At 42.3% G+C, this 26,321-nt stretch overlaps 2 protein-coding genes across 3 annotated transcripts in view; one reads left to right on the forward strand and one right to left on the reverse strand.

Annotated features, from left to right (window-relative positions):
- The window catches only part of LOC147901497 (endoribonuclease Dicer homolog 3a-like), a 111,001-nt gene extending 109,630 nt beyond the window's left edge, over positions 1-1,371 (reverse strand). Inside the window, exon 1 of the mRNA XM_087374529.1 lies at positions 753-1,371. Coding sequence (XP_087230655.1) covers positions 753-1,006 — 254 coding nt within the window. The 5' untranslated portion in view covers positions 1,007-1,371. The remainder of the gene's footprint in view (positions 1-752) is intronic.
- A 15,322-nt stretch (positions 1,372-16,693) lies between these two features.
- LOC147901498 (phosphoglucosamine mutase family protein) overlaps positions 16,694-26,321 on the forward strand; it is a 60,005-nt gene continuing 50,377 nt past the window's right edge. Inside the window, exons 1-3 of one of the 2 annotated variants that reach the window (XM_087374584.1) lie at positions 16,694-16,977; positions 17,200-17,415; positions 17,962-18,028. In XM_087374584.1, coding sequence (XP_087230710.1) covers positions 16,971-16,977; positions 17,200-17,415; positions 17,962-18,028 — 290 coding nt within the window. In that variant the 5' untranslated portion in view covers positions 16,694-16,970. The remainder of the gene's footprint in view (positions 16,978-17,199; positions 17,416-17,961; positions 18,029-26,321) is intronic. The other variant, XM_087374585.1, reaches the window with a different exon arrangement.

The following is a 26,321-nucleotide window of genomic DNA, read 5'->3' on the forward strand; positions in this document are numbered from 1 at the left end:
CCTGCTTCTCTCACAATCAATACACAGACACAAACAATCCCATCTCTCACTTTCCTTCTCTTCTTCTCACCCCCCCTTTAAGCACAAACTCACACACACACTCACATACACATGCACGCACAACAGCTCACAGCAATTTCTCCACACACTTCCCCACACACACACATATATATGTTTATATATCTCATCTCAACATCTGGAAGGCATATGGGAATACCATCAATTTCCTTCATTAGGAATTTTTCTCCATTCCCATACGTAACCTCTAGATCGTCTAAATAATCCAGTGAGTCGTGACTAAACCAATCCTTTCCATGACATCAGGCTTTTGAGTTCACTATTCAATGATTAAAAAACGGTTTCATCCCATAGTTACAATCATGTTTATTCTAGGCGATTAGATCCTAGCTGTCCTAGGCTCCTCCCCCACGGCATAAGGTTTATGCCTCTGCCTCTCTAATTCCTTCCTCTACCTCTGCCTATAGAAATGCCCTGAAACAGATCTCTGCTGCTTCTTCTAGCATTCTAAACCCCTATGTCCAAATTTCCCATATTAGAGACCTGGTCCTTCCGTCTCCTTGCAAAATTGTTCCGTATCCTATGGCCGGTTCCTATAAATAATGCAGGATTAACAGCAATCTCTTCAAGGTGGGGGGATCTTCTCAACGTAAAACGTAAGACAAACTCGAAGGTTGGTCGAAGTTACAACTGACTGTTCTCGTGCCAAACAATAATTCAGCCGAACGGTATACCTGCGAGCCGCTGCAACTTGGCTATGCGGCAGAAGCTCCTTTCCATCTTGTTCGAGGCCTTCAAGACCTTCTTTCGGAACATTTTTTTGCTCCTTTACCCCCTTCCGAGGTTTATTCGGCCCATCCAATTTCGCCTTCTTGTTGCTGCGCTTGGACCGCGTGACGATGAGTGGATCTCCTTTTGAAAACACTGGCCCTATTTTATCTTCTGAACTTGCTTCAAATTCATCGCTCTTGCGCTTGGAAGAGCTCATCGTGCTGTGAAACGGGTATGCTGTTTGAACAGGGAGGCGTAAACTTAACGTATCAAATTGGCAGGCAGCTCGTGAGATGGAGCCTGCCAAATATATTTTGTTATGTGTCGTGCACTAGTCATTTTGAGAGTTCACCCGGACGCCATGATGACGATTCCCTCGTCTACGCTGCGACACACGAGGGTCGAGCTGCAATTGTCAAGGATCTTACTAGTGCGAAATTTGAATCTCATGATGAATTTGCTAGTGACATGCATGATTGCCGGAGATTGAATCTCAGCGATCGATTTGCTAGTACCACGAAATGGCCTCCCGCACGAAAATCATGTTCTTTGGCTTTCAAAACAACCGTCGTTTTCACATACTGATTTAAGACAGGGCGATGGAATATTCGATTCCCCTCAAGCTTTAAACAGCGCTTACACCAAGCCGCTAAAACCCGGCACAGCTCAGGATTTCCATCTTGGTCATTCCGTATGGGATGCTATTGGCACTTTCAATTTCAGTACAACGCCAAACACATTTGATTCCCCTCTAGCTTTGCTCTATATGGGCTCCCGAGTTTGGGTGCCGACCCATGTGTGGACACTCTACAACATTCAAGACATTCAAGAGGAAATTACAAAGGAGAATCCAAATCTCCACTATTAGAATTCCCTCTTAAGACTCGCTACCCAGTTAGAGGCATAGCTCCAACCTAGATAAATTTTCTTTTCTCCTCGAAAATCGAGAGCAACAAGCAGTCATACTCTCTCGCAGGTTGCCATGTCAACCCACAGTTGCAGTCCACTCTAGCACATAACTCAAGTGGACATCTGATTTCGCAGCCAGATCATTGGTAACAGAGATGAATCTTTATGCCATGGTACACCATGACTAGGAAGGTACCATCCATGTAGCGAGCACGTAAAGGACAGCAATTTGGAACACCTATGCTTTACTATCCAGTGTCCACACTTCCAATGGAAAGTGTTGGCAAACGAATAGATCCTCAAAGGTTTCCTTAAATGTCTCTCAACAAAAAGAGGTTGATTCTTACACACATTATAGTCAAATCAACACTAGAAAGATGACCATAAAGTGGTTGCTTCAGCATGGCAAAGCTGATAGGATCTATTTGAAGCTAAATGCACGGAGCATTAAAGCCGCCTGTGAAAAATACAAATTTGACGCCCATCTCTATGTTGATGAGATCAAACGTGAGGGAACCGCTGCATGTTTTCGCTAAACACCTATATAGGTCTAACCAACTTGGCGCATTCCTCATTTGTGCATGGGATGTAGGAGGGATCTTGATTGAGATGTTGAAACCACGATAACAAATTACGATTGGAGAGACAAACAAATGTATAAACAGATCGAAAATGAAAGCGAATTACGTTGATGTGTGTTCAAACCTTGACGGGATAATGGCAAAGGAGAGGAAGTGAAGCCAAGTCACCTATTTTCAACATAGAGAGCCTCGTTTTGTGACTCAGGAAGAAGGGGCAGTGCTCTCGGCACCTGTGGCTCTTGTTTTTATTCTTCCTTTTGTATTGCAATAGATTGTGTGGAAACACCCCCATATCGGTTTTACTAAATTTTTTTCTCTATTGCAATGCACGTCTTTAATTGTTGTGCCTGAAATTCCTGCCTAGCTTTTGAGCGTTGTTTTCACCACTAAACATTGTCACTTAAATAGTCTCCTCAAGCTCATGATAGGAGAGTGTGTGCGAGGAGCGAGTTTTTTTTGCAATCAACATGTTTTGTTCCATTCTACTTATGACACATCTCTCTCTCTCTCTCTCTCTCTCTCTCTCTCTCATATGTGTGTGTTATTTGTCTCTTCATCCTACGTATAGACCCTCTATCTTCATCTATGTCTAACTATGTCACATCTCTCTCTATCCCCTCTCTCAGGCACGCATTGCGGCTCTCTCTCTCTCTCTCTCTCTCTCTCTCTCTCTCTCCATGATTATTTGTCGTTTCTTCCCACTATTTTGGATACATTTTTAGCCCAAAAGGGCTTCTAGAGGAGAGCTAGCATGCACAGAATCCCACTAGAGACAGAATTACATAAAACTAACAAGAGAAATAAGCTCATTTGATGTGTTCCGATCGTTTTAATACCAAACATGACTAAATTTGGATATTTCTAGCAAAAGTTGTAAATTTGTTTAAAGCCCAAACTGGCATCCAAAGGAAGGCGCCAACGCCCTCCTCTAGATGCCAATTTGGGCTTAAATAAATTTCATTCATTTCTTTTTTTAGTCCCTCTCTCTCTCTCTTTTACACACACACACACACACACACGAGAGAGAGAGAGAGAGAGAGAGAGAGAGAGAGAGAGAGAGATATTAAAAAATGAAATCAATTAAATTTTTTAAAGCCCAAATTGGCATCGAGAGGAGGGCGCCGGTGCCCTCCTCTGGATGCAAGTTTGGGCTTAAAAAAATTTCATAATTTTTGCCAAAAATATCCAAATTTAGTCATATTTGGTATCAAAGCGATCGAAACACATCAAATGAGCTCGTTTCTCTTGTTAGCTTCATGAAATTCTATCTCCGGCGCCCTCCTCTAGATGCCAATTTGGGCTTTTAAAAAATTCACAACTTTTGCTAGAAATATCTAAATTTAGTCATATTTGGTATCAAAGCGATCGAAACACATCAAATGAGCTCATTTCTCTTGTTAGCTTCGTGAAATTCTATCTATAGTGGGATTTTGTGCATGCTAGCAAAAGTTGGATATTTCTAGCAAAAGTTGTGAATTTTTTTAAAGCCCAAACTGGCATATAGAGGAAGGTGTCAACGCCCTCCTTTGGATGCCAATTTGGGCTTAAATAAATTTCATTAATTTATTTTTTTAGGCCCTCTCTCATGAGAGAGAGAGAGAGAGAGAGAGAGAAGAAATCAATGGAATTTTTTTAAGCCCAAAATAGCATCGAGAGGAGGGCGCCAGCCTCTAGATGCTAGTTCGGGCTTAAAAACATTTCACAACTTTTGCTATAATGCAAATTTAGTCATACTTGGTATGAAACCGACCGAAACACATCAAATGAGCTCATTTCTCTTGTTAGCTTCATGAAATTCTATCTCTAGTGGGATTCTATGCATGCTAACACTCCTCTATAAGCCCTTTTTGGGCTAAAAATGTATCCAAAATGGTGGGGAAAAAAGACAAATAATCATGGAGAGAGGGGAAGAGAGAGAGAGAGAGAGAGAGAGAGAGAGAAATCAAATAACATTTTCTTAGTCCAAATTGGCATCCAGAGGAGGGCGCCGGTGCCCTCCTCGAGACGCCAGTTTGGGCTAAAAACAATTTCACAACTTTTGCTATAAATATCCAAATTTAGTCATGTTTGGTATCAAAATGACCGGAACACATCAAATGATCTCATGTATCTTGTTAGTTTCATTAAATTCTATCTCTAGTGTGATTATGTGCATGCTAGCTCTCCTCTAGATGCCCTTATGGGCTGAAAATTTTACCCAAAATGGTGGGAAAAAAATACAAATTATCATGGTAAAAAAGGTGGAGAGAGAGAGAGATAGAGAGAGAGAAAGAGAGAGACTATTGAAACCTCATGTGGATGAAATTGGGAAGCTATAAAAATGAAATGCAGGGCATTGTGCTTACAAATTGTGTACCATATAAGCTTGTTGAGGATATGTGTGTGTGTGTGAGAAAGAAGGGGAGAGAGAGAAAACAAGAGAGAGAGAGAACGAGAGAGAGAACAATGCTGCAGGAGAGAGGGGTAGAGAGAGATGTGTGACAGAGTTAGACATAGACGGAGATAGAGGGTTGCAATGATTACAAGGAGGACGAAGAGAGAAAGGAGACAAAAATAATATTTTGTGTGTGTGTGTGTATGTGTGTGTGTGTTGTGTGAGAGAGAGAGAGAGAACAGTGCACGCATGAGAGAGGGGGTGGAGAGAGATGTGACAGAGTTAGACAGAGACAGAGATAGAGAGTTGCAATGAGGACAAGGAGGACGAAGAGAGAAAAGAGACAAAAATAATATTGTGTGTGTGTGTGAGTGAGAGAGAGAGAGAGAGAGAGAGAGAGAGAGAGAGAGAGAGAGAGAGAGAGAGAGAGAGATGTCATAAGTGGAGTAGGTGGAACAAAACATGCTAGTTGCCAAAAAAAACTCACTCCTAAACTCACTCAAAAAACTCACTTCTTGCCCTTCCCCATGATAGGATATCCATCAATGTCCAACTCTTTCAATCTTTGATTGGAATGAATTTTTTTCTTTTAACAACAACGAGGAGATAGTTATAGAAACATAGAGCTATAATCAGAAGCAAAAAATTATGAATGTGCATGCATGCATGTGTGTGTGCGTGTGCGCGTGCACCTTCCAATGGTCATACTGCTCAATAAAATTCAGGCAATGGTATCACATGGGCTATCAAGAGCTCTTAGCAATTATCCACATAAAACCTAGTGTGTACGACACACCCTCCTCTCAAAGTTTCCTAGCAAAATGTAAGGTCTTTAGGGGGAAGTCAAAAACAACAACAAAAATGTATCGCTTAGGTGTGCCCATGATTCGGATCCATAGGAATATACTGTGTGGATCATGTTGGTGCACTAAGATCATCCTAGTGAGAGATTATCATTATAGAACTATGACTCTATTTAATTGTCTCTCTATGACAGGCTAGTTTCCACATATATCCAAAGGCCAATGATAGCACTTTGGGCTTTGATGAGTCTTTGTGTAGAAGTAAGTATCTCATCCTTTGTGGGCTTTGATGAGTCCCTGTGTGGGAGAGAATATCTAGTCCTTTGTATGATTAATACTAATTGATTTTTTATTTTATATTCAAAGGGGGGACATAATTCATACCCATGTGGCATGCCAAATTCTTTTTTATAGAGCAACGTTGTAGCTATGGTGTTTGAATCATGAAAAGGGGAATACGACTTGGATGGGGTTCCTTACATGGTAGTTAGGGGAGCCTTTAGAGCCAATCCCCATGGATGGGTAATTACCAAGCTTCTACCGATCTCAAATCGAATTCAAGTCCCCATGCAATGACCTACCACTCAGACACAATATTCGTGGAGCCAATGCACCGAAAATGAATAGTGATTCCAGTGGGTGGCGAAGGGCACCCCCTTGGTAACCAAAAAGCTTGACTCTGCATGCTCTAGGTTAAAGATGGAGCTTTTGCATCTTGAATAAACAAGTTGAATTACATGGTTAGAGTAGCTTAGACCAAGGAATGGTCGGACCAATAGATGAAATTGATTTCATATTCATCATTTGTCTTTGTTGGGGGTTAGTGTGGAGCCATGGATTGTTGTGGGTTGCTTAATAAGTTGAACTGTATTGCGGGATTCCATGAAAAGTTGGAGTTCATGCATGGTGTTATTTCTTTTGTTGTCAATGTTGTGGGATTCCATGACTGGAGTTCATGCATGGTGTTATTTCTTTTGTTGTAGTCAATGTCGAAGTCCCCCAACATGTAAATATCAATGTCATCTGTAGTTGTGGAAAATAAAACTTTCAAGCACCTTTAGGAGAACAACATTCATAGTTCTAGGTGATTTGTACACATTGATTACTGCAATTACGTGCAACACAAACGAGCTGAAAGTTTCATAGAGAAAAGCTTTACATTCAAGTGTTAGGGTGTCCTCGTAATATGTTGCTATGTCTATCCCTTTTTTAACTTGCATGTGATTGAAGCTACCAATTTGTGTGTCATGATGGCTGGTGCTGCACATTTCTTGAAGGCAAAGCACAATGGCCGCCAACATACGTTTGCATGAGAGGATGTCTACATTGTGCAAGTTAAAGACCTTGTGTTCAGTGATTGCATGGGATAGTAGGACTTATTTGAAGATGATAAATGTAGTTTCTACAATCCTTAGTATCATGAGTTTTTAAATCTATTCAATTCTTGAAGCACTATGGCATCTGCCTTAATGTGCTTTTCTTGGAGCTTAGACTAAATGTAAAGCCTTGATTGTGTAAACGAGCCCATGAGATTTGATGTTGCTAGGAGTCCATGGAGAGCACTTGCGAGTGATGAATTATTCTTGCTATAGCATGCTGTATCCATAATTGGTGCCTGCAAATAGTGTTGAGATAGTTCATTGTATTCTTAGTATAGTAGTCCAACAAATTTGAATGTTTTCATTGTAGAGGAATGAATTGTTGTGGTGCGCTTGTTTACCTATTGTGTAGAATTGTTGAATTCTTCCCACACCATAGGAGGCTTAGCGTTCATGTTCAAGTCTCTGAAAATTATGTCCGCTCCATTCACCAAGCCATCTGAAATGACGAGGTTATTAGAGCACACTTCCACTATCATGCCTGGTTTTAGCTGCAGAAGTTCATGAAAACCAATAATTGCCTTAGGATCATGTGGTATCTTTATGCTCTTGTTGAATCTCTTATGCTTTATGTCCTTTGCTTTTAGGAAGTGTGGTGCTGCATTAAGCATGTTGAAGACTTCTTTGTTGTGTTTGTCTTTAGAGGTGTTGGTGTATTGGCATGCTCTTTTTTATTGGCTTTGAGTGACAACACATCTTGTTCTTGTGCTCGATGTTTGCTCTCGTCTATGCACCTGTATGTATACGATTGAGTTGTTCCAAGAATTGGATTTTTTGTTGCCACATGGGTTCTTGGAGTTCATAGTACTTGACATGGTCCCTCCAAACAGGAGGTAGCATCGACAGAGAGGTTTGTTTTTTGGTTGTCACCACAAAGCAAGATGTCTACGCCAACAAATGGCAGGTGGTGGTTGTCTATGATCTCTCGGAGGTGCATATCGATTGCAATGAATGTGTTTTGACCTATCAAGGAAACCTCATCGAACACAATGAGCTTTAAGTCTTTGTAAGTTGTGGACAATGTATGGAGTTTCTTGGTTGTCAGTGACTTGTAAGTTCTATGTTATGAGACATGCAAGGTTGAGCGTATTCTTGTACCGCCTATGTTATATGCTACCTTCCTTGTGTAGGCTCAATAGCAATGACTTTGGTAACTCAAGGTTTGACATTTATTTGTGCAAGTAATGTTGTAAGAGAGATTGTACTATTCGAAGCAAAGTGTGAGATTGCTCTGGCAATGCATTTATGGCAATGTGAGATTGTTTTGGGAATGTAGTGCCTACGTTGCCAGAAAGGAACAAGCACAAGGTGGATTGTGGATCTAGTCATTTTTTGAGGAGGATGTCATCAACTAGTAGACACTGCATCGTGTCGATACTACAACTAGCTATTAGGTAGAACATTGTACATTAAACTCTTTGCAATATTTTGTTTGAATATGCCTAATGGTATGAATCCTTCAGAGGGAGTGATTGAGATTGTCTTGTTTTCATAGTCTACAACTTGTTGGCTCGTATATATTCCATCCAATAGTGTGTTAGTTTCTATTTCATTGTCTAGCCTTGCATCTTATGCTATTTGGCAATTGGTTTCTTCTTGTTTACTTTGTGTTGCAATAGTATGTTGTAGCCAAAGAGGGTTTAGCTTGACATTGTTGAGCTTGTACAATGGTTTATCTAGTAGCTCATTGAGTGCCCTCATTTGTCAAAGTAGGCCACAATAGCCCACCTATGTAGTTGAGTTTGTGTTAGAATGCAACCATGGAATCGAAGCAAAATGCGTTGATCTTTGTCATTGTTAAGCAAAACGTTAATGACTTTTCCATTCAACCCATATCGCCTGTCAAATGTGAGCTCATGAATTCGAGTGAAGGGTATGCATATTGCAACAAGATGTGCTTCTAGAGCATTTAAGGTGTTAGTGTATGTTGTCTTTGGAGTGATAATCATATTTATATGGAAAAACTATGGGACTTTGAGTTAGAAACATGTTTATATGACAAAACTTTGAGATTTGGTGTTGGCAAAGTTTACACATGACTCTTCCTTTTAGTGCAATTTTATAATTTGCTACTTCGTTGTGGATCAAGAATGCCTCCATAGTTGATATAATTGCTTTCAGTTTGCTTTGAAAGTTCAAGGTTTTGCAACAAATGCAAGGATAGTATGGACAATTCTTTATGCTTCTCATCTAGAGTGTTCTTGCATGGCTTTCAAGGAGTGGCATGTTTGTGTGATAAAAAAACTCACATTGTGGATTGGTTGGAACAGTAATGTCATTACAAGGCATAGGTGTTCCTTGCAATGCTAACATCCAACTTGGGGTTTCGTGACTCATATGAGCATGCTTTGCAATTTTCCTTGTTTTATACGCTTTATTCACCACAAACTTGCAAGGCTATAGGGCCGTATCTCTTGTGGCAATTTCTTCGACTCTTAAGCTCAGGTAAGTTGCCATGACCTCTACAAGTGCAATCTGATGCTCTTTAAGCAATAGCACATACAAATGTTTGCTTTATGTTAGAAAGTGAAACGTGATTAACAATCCTAACACATACAATAGCACCAAAAATCAAATATGCACGGAAACTCATGAAAAGACAAGAGGCAATCACTGGGTACAATCTCCCCCCTCGAGATGTGTGGCTCGTGATCCCACACCAAGAGTATTTATAATATCGAAATAAGAGCATGAGCCATTGATACAAAGTCATGTATTCATCTCCTAAACATCCCTTTTCCATACTTTTCTCTTGAGCATCCTTTTACCATACTTTTCTCTTTGTCACTCCTTTACTCACGTACTCATCCAAAATTACATGTCAAAAGTGGAAAGGCTTTTAAGCACTCTTCCTTATCAAAATGTAATGACCCTTGGCCATTTAATACATTGCATAGTACTAGCATAAAACCATGGCTTTTAGCCTTTATTCCCTTGAGCTTGTTTACTCCCATCTATCTACAAATGACGACCGATTAATGTGAGTATTTCTAAATGGCATCACCCGTGATACTTGTTAATGGCACATGTTTAGTTAGGCGTCTCTAACTAAACCAAAGTATTAAATAGAACCCCCGCCACGTCTAGTCCGATCCTATAAATACTTTACATCATTTTGAACAAGAGCTTTGAGAAATACTTTCTCATAACAAAAAGAGTGGCTTACTTATGTAGAATTGTTGAGTTCATCCAACAAGATAGTATAAGAAAGCACGTTTTCATTTCTTGTGTCATAAATATTGCATGCCCCTGCATTGTCCTGGCAAATGACTTTGAAGGAGCTCTCAAGTATGTTGGTAAAGCATGCCAAACAATCATACACCAAAATTTTGCTGCAAGAAGCATTCCTAAGAATAGCCAATACATGGTCATCAAAAGAAATGCTTGGATGCATTTTGCTTAACCACCCCAAGGAGTTTGCACCAAGGTGAACTAATGTTTGGAAGCTCAACTGAAATGGAGCCTATAAGAATTTCTGGTAATGACACATACGATGAAGACGAGAAACATTGGAGCAAAAAATAAAGTAGGTCTATGTTCTTTGGATGCTCTCTTTTTTACATCTTCTGCCTAGTAACATCGTACAAGCTCATCTAATATTGTGCATTCATTGCTATAAGTTTTTGATGGAGCCGAAGGGTGGACAACTAGCGCGTAGTAATGTAATAATTATTTTAGTGGGAAGACATGAATATTTGCATTGAAAGAAACCTTCATATAAGTAAACAAAGATTGTACAAAGATAAGTGCTACATGGCATAAGAAAGATCTTCATGCATTGGCTTCGTAAGAGACCAAGAAATCAGAACTATTGATAGTAAAACTACTGCTTAGTTTGATACCAAGCAATGTAGAGTGCATGCGTATCACATTCTCTTTAGGAAAGGCATTTCAAAGCCAAGCAAGGAGTCAATGTGCATCCCTCAAATTGTGAACTGTCACCTTAGCACCTTCGAGCAGCAAAATGTGGCCTTCAAAAGTGGAACTTACACAATCAACTGCATTCTCGCAAAAGGGATCTAATGGATCTCAACTCATGCAAGTGCCACCGCAATAGATACACAAAACTCTACCAAAGGTTAGTGAGGTGCATAAGACATGACACCTAGAAGCAAAGAACATGGAAATATTAGTACAATTGTAAGTCAGCATGCTAATTTTTTTTGTAGTAAATATACACCCTTTGTCCATAGCCAAGGTTAAAGACGTGTCTTATGAAGGCTTGTTGCAATTAATCCTTTGTTTTGCCGTCCAAACCTTCAGCAAGAATAGTGAAATAAAAAATGCCCAAGCAATTTTTTGCATCCATATAAGAGACATTCTTTAGTGTGTAAATAACGATTGCCATGCTCATTTTACTCCTGGATGAGGTGAGTAAGCACCCTCTTATGCTCACCAACGAATGCAAGCTAGCACGAAGGCTATCTTTGTCCACCTTGATCACAACCCATGATGGTACAAATGGATTTTCACTTGGATTTGATTGCAGATGCAGTTGAAGGGACAAAAGAATTAATGGATTTCTTAGAGATGAACCATCAAATGGCTCACCTTTCAAAATCAATGTGGTTGCATCCATGTGCAATGAAAAAGGCATCTCCTGCCTTCACTAGGGGACCTCTTTGATGTTAACACTCCCTTAAGCCTATAAAAAGTATAAGATTGGAGGGTATCTACAACGGGAATTGCTCGGGAAACCTACAAATCATCGAAAACACAATGAAAACTATACACAAAAATATGCACATCTTCCAAAACTCGCAAACGAAAAAGATAACAAGTGCGCTAGGTGCAATCTCCCCCCATAGGAGTGGTTCTCGTCTTCCACTTCCTATGTATTTGATTGATCTAATAATTTCAAGCAACAACTAGTACAAGGTCATGTACATCTCCTCCATGCACCACTGGAGATAAGCCACACCCCCCTTCCAAAATATCTTGCCTTTTCTAGAAATAGAGTTTGTTTTTCCCACTTTAGCTAATATGCTTAGGCTAAGCCTCTAATGTTCAAAAATTTAAAATATGTACATGAGCATTTGTAATTTAAAAAACTAGGCTTTCTAAAGTAATCCTTAATTATTCCCCGCATCATTGGTTGCAGCTTACGCACATAAAAATATGGCAAATCATGCTTGCCGCCAATAGCCATCGCCTGATTAGTTACTCTTCCCCTGAATTCACAACATTCGTAAATAATGCAAATATTTCAAGCATAAGAAACATTGGACTCAATCACCAATATTATTCAATCTTTCAACATTTAAGAGATGCAAAATCAACAAAGAATAGATGGATGGTGCACACATGCGACACATATCATCGCACGGTGCACACACTGCTACACATACCATCATTGCGTAAGTGGTGCACACATTGCTACACACTCATACAGCCATAGCCAAATATCTAGCCATGCGTATGGATGGTGCACACATTGCTACACATACTGTTGCTTGTCGCGGTGCACGCACTACTACACACTCATACGAACAGTGACCATACACATTGCATCACCTGTGCCACAAAATGCTAGATCTCACAACTAAATACTGAAAGATTAAAAAATAATGGGATAATCCCAATTCTTGTAACATCCCTCTTACTTGGTATCGCAATTGTCCTCAATTGCATGACAAGAAGGTAGTCAACAAATCAAGGTATTGGCAAAAATATATTGGGGGCATTCCCTCTATAGGGTGGTTCTCGACTATACCAAGATAAATTGCATATGAATGGCCACATCTTGTCTCTTAGATACGGTCTAGCTCTAATATATGGGTGTCTCCTTGAAGCAAACATGTCTCCTCTACAGTAGGTCGAATTGGTGGGTTTCCACAAAAAAGTTTCAAGAGATGGATAGGCTCTACTTGCTTGGATTAGTTCCTTCAACCAGTACTTTTTGGGGCAACAATACCAAGAGATGGAGAAGGTGAAACTTGCTCTGAGTAACATGACGAGCAATGCACAATTATGGTGGAGTATACTTGCGGAAAGCACGTGCATTCCAAAGACATGGAAAGCATTCAAATACAAAATTAAGAATGCTTCCTACTTGCACAATTTGAATAGGATACTCGTAGGCAATGTCCTAAACATAAGTTTTGACCATGTCAGATTTCATGAGACATTTCTTTGTCATGATCACTGATGCTAGTAGGCAAGGTTTTGGGGCTATGCTTATGTAAACCATCCAATTGCATTTGAGTCATGTACGTTGAAACCAATGGAGTAAACTATTCCGCATATGATAAAGAGTTAGCTGTTGTAGTCCATGCCCTTAAACTTTGGAAACACTATCTTATGGGTTATGAATTACTTATTAAGAGTGATCACAACAAAGCCTTAGACATCTCCTTATTGAACTGGTGATCTCAGATAGACACACATAAAATGGACTACCTTTATTGACCACTTTAAACTAATGATCCAATAGCAACTAGGCAAAGACAATGTAGTTGCTAATGCACTAAGTTGACGGCCTAGCTTATATAAGAACATAGAGCACAATCAAGCTGTATATACTAAATGAGCAAATAAGGGGAGAAAAAGAGTTATATTTGAAAAAGAGGACCTAGTGATGTTACGAATTAAAAAGCAAAGTTCACCCCTAAATCCTATGGTCCCTTTAAAAATTTAGAGCATATCAATGACAATGCATTATTTTTTTAATCTTTTAGTATTTAGTTGTGAGATCTAGCATTTTGTCGCATAGCTGATGCAGTGTGCGATTGTTGTTCGTATGAGTGTGTAGTAGTGTGTACACCACTTATGCGATGAGTGTGTAGTAGTGTGTGCACCACTTATGCAACAAGCGTCGATATGTGTAGCAACATGTTCACCATCCGTACGCATGGCTAGATATATGGCTACGACTGTATCAGTGTGTAGCAATGCATGCACCGCTTATGCAATGACGGTATGTGTATAGTGTGTCCACCATCTGTATGATTTTATGCATGTGTAGCAGTGTGTGCACCATGTGATGGTATGTGTCACGTGTGCACCATCCATCTATGATTTGTTGATTTTGCATCGCTTAAATGCTGAAAATTTGGAAAATAATGGGATAATCCCAATTCTCATAACAATGTCTTTGTATTGTTGGACAAACACATTTCGCACAACTAGAGTAATGGTCTCATAGTTTTAAGATCCATGTAATCCGCACGGATGCAAACTATGAACTTTGCACCCTTGGACTTGAAGGTACTGTACTTAACAAGCACATTACCCTTGAATGCGACCCTGTGCGTGATCACATTTGTCACTGGTTGATGCATAACATTGGCAATGCGTTGATGCACAACATTGGCAATGTGTTGCCACCTCCAACGAATTGATCGCTTGATCACATTGGTCACTAGTTGATGCATAACATTGGCAATGTGTGCCACCTCCAACGAACTGATCGCTCGCTACAACTAATGCTTTGTGCTCTATGTAAGGTAAGGCTTGTTGGCTTGAATTACCTCCATTGGCCTCATCACCATTGTTAAGGTCAATGCTTCTTTTTTCCTTTCTAATGGAGTCTGTCTTGCTCGCCTGCAAAATTAGGTGGATCATGTGTCAGAACTATTTGCAGTCTCATGTTGATTAATTTGTTTGATCCAATGTCCATTCCTATTGTTGGAAACTTTCCTTTTATTTACAGTTTGCATGGTCATTGTTCGCATAGCATGTATTCAACATCCATTATTAACCAAACTTTTTCTATGTAAAACTTTGTACTATCATGTTCATTCAAATTACTAATAGCACCATGAAATATGACAACAAAACAATAGTTTGGCTAATACAACCCACATAATGATCAAACCTTCAATGAATAGCTTCACATATTTTCACAAATGGATAGCTGCATTGAAACGAAACCTTAAGTGCCAAAGATATCACAAACTTAGATGGACTCGTGGTTTGTGTTTCACACAAAGCAAGCAACTAGCACTTATCTCCATGGTAACAATAGCCTCATTAATGTCTTTCGTTTCCACACAAAGCAACTAGCATAGCACTTATGTCCATAGTAACGACAATCAACAAGCGTTCTTCATCGACAAGCCTACAAAGAAGTTTGCTTGTATATCAACTAGCATAGATCAACATGCCAAATTCTTTTCTAAAAGGCTCATGAGTTTTTACAGCCTTCGTACACTCTATATCTAGTTATATGCAACTCATGAGTTTCTACAGCCTTCCTACACTCTATATCTACACTCTATATCTAGTTGTATGCAATTCTGCAGATTAAAGGACTACAATTCAAATACGTTTCAGCTTAGGTGCTCAAAAAGAATGAGATGAGCTAGCTGAAAGAACATGTTAGCCCAATGCGATGTAACATATTCTGCTCATGGATTAACTATTTGGCCAAAAGAAATTGTACACTCCACTTTGTAGTGGATCCTTCCAACAACAGCATCCCTTCCCCCTTGGCTACAATCAGCTATTGGATGACCCACTCAATGACGAAGCTATCAACATCAATGGGCATCTTCTACGAAAAGCTAGTCACCTTCAAATATATTCCCCTCTCTCTGTGACTTGTCATCTCCATGCTTCGAATGTCAAATGATTTTTTCCCAACACATGAATTGCAAAATCTATTAAACGACAACCACATTATCTTATCGCTAAGGAGGCGGATTTAATTCAAGCTCCGGTCTCTATTTACAAAAGGAGGGATCCATTGAAATGAAGTCTCATAGTGTTGTACTCTTCCATAATCATCAAAAGACAATCTAATCTCTCAACAATTGCTATATCTGTAACAATAGTCGAAAAACCTATTGTTATAATAAAAGTAGCCTGCAAATAAAAGGTATCACACATGTTAACATGATTTGATACCATCATACAAAATCTCCTTTGAAAGCATGCACTAGAAAAATATGTATATAGTAAACAACAAAAGATTAATGTCAGCCTACCTTTGGCATATGCCTCTTTCACTGCCGCTTGGAAAGCCTTCTCAAGAGTTTTTTTTGCACTTTTGTTGATGGTAGAGTGCTAACTTAATGTAGCATATGGAGCCTTGCCATATGGTAGAGTGTTAACTTAACGTAGCATATGGAGCCTTGCCAATGGACATCAATAGAACCAAGGAACTAACAGGTGAAATTTCCTTTGCCTCATATGGTTTTACACATACATTCGTTGGTGTAATCCACACGCGACCATCTGGAAATAAACGTTTGAACACTTAAAGTGCTATAATAATCACGTTCTACGTAGTAAAAAGAAAACTGATGCAAGGTTTTGCCATTTGCTACTATGGAGTTTGCTTCGAAAGCACTGAGCACTTAACTAATTCCTCATGTAACACCTTCCCTTAGAAAGTCATGCACAATTTTAAGATTACTGAACTGCGAACCGTCCATCTCGTTGCAGAAAGCTACATGACGAGCCGCCTTACATCTTATCCTGTGGAGCAACAAATGCGAATTTTGTTGATCATGAATACACAACATTACTTTTATGGTCCATGCAACAACCAACACATGACGACAACGAATGGTCAAAAGACAACGATGAAAAATCAATAGCTCCACCATCATATGTGATCCCAAGCGAAAAGTGCAACAACCATGTCCTCAATTGCCATAAAATTTGATTGCGTACATTAAAGATTACAACAAGTGGACCAATAAGCAATAGTTAAGGAGCACCAAAGTTGGAAATTATGAGAGTTCGATGCACTCCAAAAATTTGGCAAAATTAATGTTCATTTCTCGAGGAACAACCATTCCTTAACTCTTCCCCCATGGGGCAGATATGTGTGGAGTTATCAGAATCAGGGGAGTCAGGGGCACATGTAATCTCATTGCCTGGATCTTCATTAGCCCGTCGTGCCGGACCTTATTTGAGTGTGTAGGGATCGGTGTGCACTGTGAACCTTGCCTGGACCGTATAAAAAGGCCCAGGGTCAGAGGTGTCACTGATTCAATGGGTCTCGAAGTCGCTTGTTTTATAATTGGGCGTCCTGACTCCTGACGTAAAACGCGCATTGGCAAGTTTCATTTCATTTCTTTTTGTGTTCACGTGGCACTGATAGCAACGCCTCCTGCGACACTGCTGGATTCTGCTCTCTCGCTTCATTTGGTGATCTGCAGTTAAAGCTCTTGGATCCTTCGACGCCATGGCTGGTAACATCAGCCTCCCTTTGTTGCTACGTTTTCCTTGCGTTTTCTACATCTTGATACCTCATGCTTTCAACCTGTTGCATCCATTTTAAAGCTTCTTTATAAGCGCGCTGTCCATGGACTTTGCGCTAGTGGATCGGTCGTTGACGAAAAAAATCCTAGAAAATGGATTGTAGGGACCCCAAGTTTCAACAGCTAACGTGATAATTTCGGAATGTGGTGCAGCCTGTTTGTGGCAAATTTGCCAGACCTCTTCTGTAGCAGGTGCCTCCCAGCGTGAGGAGGAACCCCGGCTACAAGTGATTTGTCCTTTCGCGTTGAAAGGTTTGAACTCAAAGTCGGGGTTGAGGATGACCTGGACTTGCAAGCCTGTCGTAAGGCAAGGCTTCTCGGAGATGCAGCAACGAAGCTCAAGCAATCGAACACGATTGACTTGCAGTGGTCTGTATCTGCATATGGTCCTATTTGCCTCTGATTTAATTTAGACTCGATTGGAATAGCTTCACATAGCGGTTCCGTCCTAACGTTTCGATATATGGGCGTGAATTATGCTCGTTAGCTTCGTCTTTTCCTCCTTCGCGTCGTTCCAAAAGGATTATAGCAGCAAAATTGTTTTGAACACTTTCCATAGGGCGAGAGAGCTACAAAAACATAATTTCAAAATTTTGCCTAGAAAGGATGCAACCTCCCAAAAGTGAGTATCGCAGCAGAATTGTTTTGGAGGCCGTTATAAAGCACGATTTTGTTTTTCTGGCCCAGAGATCCTAGAGAGAACGTTCCCAAGAGAAGTAAAGATAGAATTTGCCAATCACATCTTTGAGAGATTCCTTGCTTATTGATAGTTACGTTATTGGGTTCCCATTAGTACCGCCGTTGCTGTGACTATACCTACCTTTCATCATTACGCTATCATAAGTTATCACATTTTGTTTTGCATCTTTGATGTGTAGTCATATCATGCTGAGACGTTCTTTTCTCTCCTTGCAGCTGCTATTTCAGCAGGCAGTGCCTCTGCAACACAGACAGTGGACTTTAAAAAGTTACAAAATGGCAGGTAAGTACAGGTCTCCTATGAGTTTGTGGTGCAGTGATTTTAATGAATAAATAGTCTGTAGCTGAAGTCCCTTCTAAACCCGCATCAGAGAGAGAGAAGCTGTATCAAACTTTCAAAGTACATTTGGAATCAAATTTGAGACGCTGGGTGCCACCTGCAGAAAAAAAAGAATAAAGAAGAAGCATGGCATACACCAGAAAGAGGGTAATTGAGTAAAGGTAGGCTTTCAAGGGTGCATGACCAGCTGTCATTGTTGAACTTGTTAGAGTGCAGCAGAATATGCGAGCAGCAGACACGTGAACAGAAAGATATGATATGTGAAGAAGAGACAACAGAGTTGCAATTGGAGAAAGAAGAAAGTTTATTAAAGTCTTCAGAAGACCGATGGGTCTATGAGACTGAAAAAATCTGATACAATGAGCTGTGGTAGTGGAGCTACGAAACGAGCATCCACACCAATGCAGAATGCAAAAAATGCAAAATGGCAGTACTAAGTCCTAAGTACAACATAGTCATGTCGATAGTCGACTATATATCAATCTCAGCATCATCATCATCATCATTATCAGCAGTAGGACATCAGGATGGATGAGACAGTGGAGGCATGAGGTCAGCAATAGAGCGTTGTCGGCCCCTCAAGGGTGCAGTCTTGGTACGTCTCCTGGTCGTAGCTCTGCGTCTAACCAGGGCCACTGTGACCCCCGTTGGTCGGGATCCGACTTGAAACAAGGAGGGGATGTCCCCAAGTATGGTCTGTGTGTCAATCCTCTGTCTGAACTGTCGGGTCACAAGCTCCGCGTCATGGTCATGTCGAGGTCTCGTCTCGTGGGTATTTATGTGATCTGGCTGAAAGAACTTCGTGATAGAGCGCTGAGAGGTATCAGTCAAGGAAGAAGTCTGCTCTTGTGTCCGTGCCCGGAGTATCCTCTCGTGGTGTCTAAGCACCTCATGAATGAAACCAGCCAAACACCGCTAGTCTGGGTAGGAGAGGAAACGGGCCAAAACCCCATAACTATCTCTGAAGAGGCAGTAGAAATGCCCTCGGATCTCATAGTAAACAGGACACTTGAAGATGAAATGCTTCTTTGTCTCAACCTCCTGCATGTCACATAGTGTGCATATGCGCCTCTCCCTTGGTAACCGCTCTCCTTTGCCGCTCTCGATACGAAGTTTGTGTGAAGAGATCTAGAACTGCCCAAGAGAGATCCTCAGCGAGTGGGGTAGGTCTTGTATCGTGGTGGATCAATAAAATCCTCCATTGTGATATGTAAGAAGTGAACTTGTAGAAGCCCAGCTTCACCGGAAGATCACTCGGGCCCAACCAAGTCTAGAATGTGTGTAGCTGTAGTAGATCCTCACGGATAACCTAGTTGACCTCGTGTGATAGGAGGGGAGAGAACGGAGCATCCATGCTGTACTGGAATGGAGGTAGTCTATCCATGTGGAGCCCTAGTCCCTCAAACCATGTCTCTGTGTGTGCATACCAGCACCTCTGGTCTCCCCCTGCTGCAAGTGCCATAGAAGAGGACAGTGCTAGTCATGGTATCCTGCTACACCCAAAGGTGTAATCCCCATACTCCCTGACTCGATATAGATACGTGATGACCTGAAATGCAGCATCTAGCTGTAATGGGGGTGACCCAAACTCCGCCCGCCCGAATGATCTGGTGAGGAATGGATGGCTTACCACGGATCATCCGTGATAACATGAGAACCTGTAGCTGCTCCACCCTGACCCACTCTGTATCCGACAAGTCTGGCCCCCAGCATGGATTGCCATACATCCCTGCTAGGCGGACCAAGGAGTCAAAAAGCAACCCTTTGGTCCGTGGATCCTGAAAGTGAGAGTGGAAGCACTGCCTCTCTAGTCTAGTCAATGAAGCATATCCTCTGCTCAGGCGTGCATGCATCGCGGGTCTCATAGTGAAGATGGGTCTAGAAAAGACGACCCCAAGATAAGTGTATGATGAAACTGCCTCGACAGGGAACCCATCAAATGCAAACTGCTCCTGGCGCATGACGGCTCGAGATGAATTGAAGATCATAACCGGCCACGTTATTTGCGTAAAGCAATTAGCGTGCCCGCGAGAGAGCAACCTACCCTCCCTGTGTCTGCATCACTGTCTCGAGCTCGTCAATGTAGAGGCCAAACAATGTAGGTGATAATGGACACCCTTGTTTGATCTCGATAGTGCTCATGATCTTGTCTGTCCATCTAGATCCTATCAAGACTCTGCCCAAAATTCGCTCATAAAGTGCCATGACAGCCCAAATGATCTCCTGGTCGTAAACCAAATCCTGTAGGCGTCGTAAGCCAAAACTCGTAGCATACCTGCCTCTTTAAGGTCAATGTGTGGCAGTAGAGTGGAATCATCCCTGAAGTCGAGGAGTGGTGCCTGACGAGTGCCTGTCCTCGCGTTGAAGTCCCCAACCGGGAGGACATCTCCGCGGCTAGAGAAGTCAACAATGGACTGATAAAGAGCAGCAAATGGGGATGTCTCATCCTCCCCTCGAATATCTTTGGCAAAGCGGGAGGTCTCGGGGGGGAAGTAGCAAACTGCAATAAACGGATCCCGGCTGTCTATGTGCCAAATTCGGATCCAGAGAAACCTGGCATGTGTATCTCTCTGCTCCACTGAGAGAAAAGTCAGGAAAAAAGATGTATTCATGTCCTCGGGAGGACTCACAGGTGTATGAGACAAGATATACTTAAAATAAGTAACTCTACAGGCCACTATGGGCTGAAACAAAAGGCTCGCTAAGAAACTCAAAAAACTAGTATAAAAAACTCAGAAATCCTGAGATGATAAGAGGTGTGATGGAAAATATATATGATCCTAGTGCCATGGCATGTGAAGATATCTCGTATCTGTCTCTGCCGGGTCGTCTCATGCTGTAGTGGGGACGTGGTCTCCATGATCTCTGTATCCGATGGGCCATTTCGGAGTGACACCTCAACTCAGACTGTTTGCTTCGAGTAAAGCTGAGATAGGCTGGACCTCCATCGTGCGCGGTCTGGTCCACCTTTGCACTGCGGGTGGTCTCTGTGTCTTTGGCTCCATAACTCCACATCGTCTCCTCCCGTTGATCCTCTCTGTCCTCATGTTGCTTGCTCCTCCTCCTCCACTGCTGTGTTGTGGGGCTAGCTCGAATGTGTATAAGTCAATGACGTGTTGTAGTGGTCTCTCTCTGTCTCTTATAGCACTGTCACCTCCTATTGTCTGGTCTGCCTTAGTAGGGTCTCTCTATGTTGCCGCATCTCAAAGAGATAGAGACCAACGTAGACCTAGTCATGAAAGTGGATCACAACTGAGAGAGGGCCAAAACTGTGATGATATCGTCAACGGGTCTCCTAATAGATTGGGCAAATACATAGAAAATGCTTCTTTGTCTCCACATCCCCCAGTGTGCATAGCTTGAAGATCTGTTTCTCTCTAAGTATGCTTGCAGCTTGCCCTGCCTAGATCCTCAGCTGATGGAATGAGACCCGCCTTTGTCCAATAGCAATCCTTAATGCATGGGAGACTCGTATGTCCTATAGATACGAGGGTATGATGAACACTTCATCCAATGATACTCTCAGGAAGTTGTTGTGATAGAATTGCATCTTTGTGGGGAACCCTTGTCTCCCCCTCCAAGTCCATGATGTATAAAGCTGAGTAGATCCCAACGGTATGACATATTGATCTCATCTCGTGGGACGAGAGGGCATAGGGTATCCAAACTATACTGAAAGGAGGGAAGTCGGACCATCTAAATACCTGACCGACAAACCATCTGGATATACGTGCATAGCAAGCCATGCTAACCTGTCGCTAGTCTTTGCATGACTCTAGTGCTAACCTTGGTAGTCTCCAACTAGGCAAAGCCCAAACCCTGTGGAAGTAGGTCACCATCTGAATAGCATCAATCTGGAGTGGTGTCATGGCAGACTCAGCTTGTACTATTTGATGAGGAATTTAGGGCTTACTCTGAATCATCAGGGATCTGATAATCACTTGTAGCCTCTCAAATCTCCTCCAATCAATCGCTGAGACATCACCCCCCTAGAAGGGTGCTGCATACATGGTTGTCATCCTTACTAGTGTATCAAATAAGCATCTTGTTGTCAAGGGGTCTTGGAATTGTCACTTGGAAGCACTATCGCTCTAGCTGGGGTAGAGCTACCTGATGTTGTGTCAGTTGTGCCCTTGCTGCATGAATCATTGTGAAAATTGGTTCTGTGAAGACTGCTTCTAGGTAAGTGTAGGACTGCACTCTCTCCACTTGCTCCCCTCCTTCACTGCCCCTAGGTAAGTGTAGGACTGCACTATCTCCGCTGGCTACCCTCGGTTAGTGAAACTATCTCGATGATGTATTGCCAGTGAGGTGTTGAAAATCATGACCTCGGTCTTGCTAAGATTGACTGTCAAGTCTCTCTCCCTGCAAAACATGTATAGGGCCTCTAGGTGACTCTGTAAGCCTACTGCTGAGGAGGATATGAGGACTATATCACTGGCGTACAAAGTATTTGTATCATCAAATCTGCAAGCAGTGATCTTGTGAGAAGTGCAGCAGAACTGAACAACAATGGAGTGGGAGAGAGCAAACTGAACTGGAAAACTGAGAGAACAAGAGAGACTTGCACAAGGATCTCAGGAGAAAACGCCTCCACTGATGGGGAAAACTTCAACTCTGAAGTGGATTGCTTGCTGTACACTGAGATGGGAAAAATAGGGGAGAAAGGGCCCCATATATAGGGTCCCCCCTGCCCTTGGCAACCGTCTGGAAGGAGGGGGCATGGCTGACTGAGCAGGCCGACCTAGTACGGGTCTGGTTGACTGGAAGATCGGTGGGAATGGCCAGTTTTGGGGGGGGGGCCTAACTGACCCCCCAACCAAGGCGCCTCCTAGGTGCTATAAAGGTGGCCTAGTAGCAGCCCTAGACGTGGTGGGCAAAACAGCCTCGTATTTGCCCGGCAGCACCTGCAACAGTATGGCACCTGGTACATACATAGGGACAAGTGGAAACATGTCCGGACTTCTCCCTACACCCCTCCACATAGTCTAGGACTGGGCAGCCCCCATAGCTCTCTCCCTCTACCTCTTAGGCGGGTTTGCCCACAAGCAGGGCCCTCACGCAACCTCTCATGGGCGGGCAGACCCACAACCAAGGCCCTCACTCTATGATACAAGAGATGTCACCTCTAACAGCCCTGGATCACGAATCATCCTGAAGGAGCTGGAATGGTCTCCAAGCAGTTGCTGTGCTAAAGGCTTGGTGAAGAGGTCCGCCTTCTTGTTCTCCGTCTTGCAGTAGGTAAGCTGGATCACATTAGCAAGCACCTTCTCTCGGACATAATGGTGCTGGTCTTTAGAAACCGAGTATAGCTGCTTATGCTTGGGCACTGATGAAGACATAAGCATTGCTTTGCTTACTAAGTATGTCTTCCTTTTGTTTTACAAAAAAATGTGCTTTCTCTTTTTTCTTCTCTTTCGTTTTGTCTTTTATTTTTTGTGTAGATTTTTGGACTTTAGAACAACAAGAGATCTAAATTCGTACGATTGGAGATTGGATACATCCAAGTCTTACAAAGTTATATAAACCTTCTCTTAGACATAATGGTGCCGGATCTCAATATGCTTGGTTTGAGTGTGGAACACCGGTTTTCGAGCAAGTGCAATGCAGCTTTGATTGTCACTGTGAGTGACAGTCGGGGATGTTCGCTGGAACCCAACCTCCCCAAGTAAACAGCGGAGCCAAACGGTCTCACAAGTAGCTGAACAAGCAACACGGTATTCAGCCTCGGTCGAAGATAGGGCTATAGTGGGTTGCCTTTTACTGCTTCAAGTGATAGCTGCTGAGCTGAGGGTAAAACAATAACCAGTGGTTGAATGATGAGTGTTTGACTCTCCTCCCTAGTTTGGATCACTCTAGCCTAGTAGGTTGGATCCTAGATTGCTGCCCTGACGGTTGGCAGAACCTTGAAGATACCGGAGGATCCGCATACTAGCATCCGAGTGAGCCTTCTTAGGTGTCTGCACAAACAAACTTAGTAGACCAATGGAGTAACACAATCCAATCAGGTATGACATGGAGTCACCCTCTTCCATATGTGTATGAGACAATTCTCTTTTCAAAAAAGACACCCTGGCATCATTCCGAGCTGCATACATGCTCTCCAAAATATCCCATGCTGCCTTTGAGGTCTTACACGACCGGATATGTGGAATGATGAATCTTTTCACTGAAAGAGAAATACACGACAAAGCTAAAGCATCACGTGAATCCCATCTCTTTTGCTCTGGAGTGGTAGGTATAACTGCACCAATAACTTGTGCTGCAGCTGTACCTTGTGCACGACCTCTGCCTCCTCCTTGTTAGGGAGGGGTATTAGGTGCCACATTTGCTGGCTGGAACTCATCCCCACTTACGTAGTCCCACAAATTACGAGAAATTAGAATATTGCGTACCATAAAACTCCAGAGGGAGTAGTTGGTACCATCCAGCTTGTCCTCTTGTGAGAGACCACTGAAACCGAAATCATTCTGATTTTGCTGGGCCATGTCTGAGAAAGAAAATACAGCAAATGCAAATCTGAATTCCCTTGCTGGGAATGGAGTGCACAAATCCCCAAAAAACACAGCCAAACACTGCATAAAAATGCAACTCAAATCTATGTAATGTCTCTGTCAGAAATCTGCTAGAGCATTCAATCTCTCCCAAAACCTGCCAAGAGTGCTTCAAAACACTCACAGAAAGATAACGTGAACTGAAATCTGTCAAATTGCTCTCCCAACACAAAAGCCCCAATTTGTGGCTTGAAATTGCAACCAAAAAGGGGCAAATTTACTAAAAGCCCCAAATTTGCAATTTCTGAACAAAAGCCCCAAATTTGGAGTTGATTTTGGCGAAATTTCACCCAAAAAGCTAATTTCCTGCAAAAGCCCCAATTTCTTGGCCAATCTTTGCAATTTGCTTGCAATGTGTGCCAAAAAATGGACAAAAGCCCCAAGCTTCAGTTTAAAATTGAGCACAACTTGGGGCAGTTTGACAAAAGCCCCAAATTTAACAAAATGTCCAATTCACAGAATGTGCTCAAATCTGTCCAAAAATCTGCCTAGCCAAACAATGGCTCCCTGCAAAGAAATGTCTGCCAAACAATATCCTCCTGCAAAGCAAATCCTACAAAAATGCGAATTTCCAAGCCCACCTTCAAACTGTACGGACTAACAGTACGGAGCTTTCAGTCCGTCTGTACGGCAGTTTGTACGAAAATGTACGGAAGTGCTTGAAACTAACTGCAAGTGTATGGACGAATTCAAGTGTACGGCGCCACACGTGCAGTACGGCCGACGATGTACGGTTGGCGACGACGACGAAGTGTACGGCTGGAACATGCGCTGCAGTTGTACGGACGTACGAAGCAGCCAACGAATGCTGTACGGATTTGTTCACGGGTAGCTGTACGGAATGGTACGGAAGCAGACAGAGCTGTACGGCGATGATGCATGAGGTGCTGGTACGGGCATTGCAGGTACAGTATGGACTGTACGGAATCAGTTCGTACATATCTGTACGGACGAAACGGCAAGTTGGCATAGGAGCTTGTGGGCTGGAGCTAGAGTACAAGAAGAAAGGAACAGGGAGCAGGATCAACCTACTCTGATACCAAATGTGAGAATGGGAGAGAGAGCAACAGTGAGAGCAAGAAAACAGGAGAGAGAGAGAGCTGAAAAACGTAGTTGCAAATAGATGAGTGTGTTACAACTGAATGGAGTGATGGGTTTTGTCTAAGTGACTACCACTAACCATAGTTAGTGAACTAACTGTGGTTAGGGGGAAAAACCTCTAAGTGAGGGAAAAGTGCCCCTAACCTACTTATTACATTACATTGGTCACTGCTAAATTATAGCAATAATTCTAACAATAATGAGTCTTTATGAGGCAATCAGAGGGAGAGTATGTGCACCAGGGGTCTGTCAGACTGTATTGAGAGCACGATCGGACTGAAGCAAGAATGCTCCCTTTCACTGTCACTTTTTTGGCTCTATATTGATGAGATCACGACCTTCATTGACTGCCTAGGAAGTGAGAAATTTGTTACAGGTGACATCTCATGTATCATAGAGTGAGGGCCTTGGTTGTGGGTTTGCAAGCCCATGAGAGGTTGAGTGAGGGCCTTTGCTTGTGGGTTTGCCCGCCCAAGAGGTAGAGGGAGAGAGCTATGGGGGCTGCCTTGTCCTAGACTATGTGGAGGGGTGTACGGAGGGGTAGGAACATGTTTCCACTCGTCCCTATGTTTGTACCAGGC

The sequence above is a fragment of the Dipteris shenzhenensis genome, chromosome 5 (assembly GCF_047967505.1).
Source record: "Dipteris shenzhenensis isolate YYH24624 ecotype China chromosome 5, Dip_SZ_1.0, whole genome shotgun sequence".
Lineage (NCBI taxonomy): Eukaryota > Viridiplantae > Streptophyta > Polypodiopsida > Gleicheniales > Dipteridaceae > Dipteris > Dipteris shenzhenensis.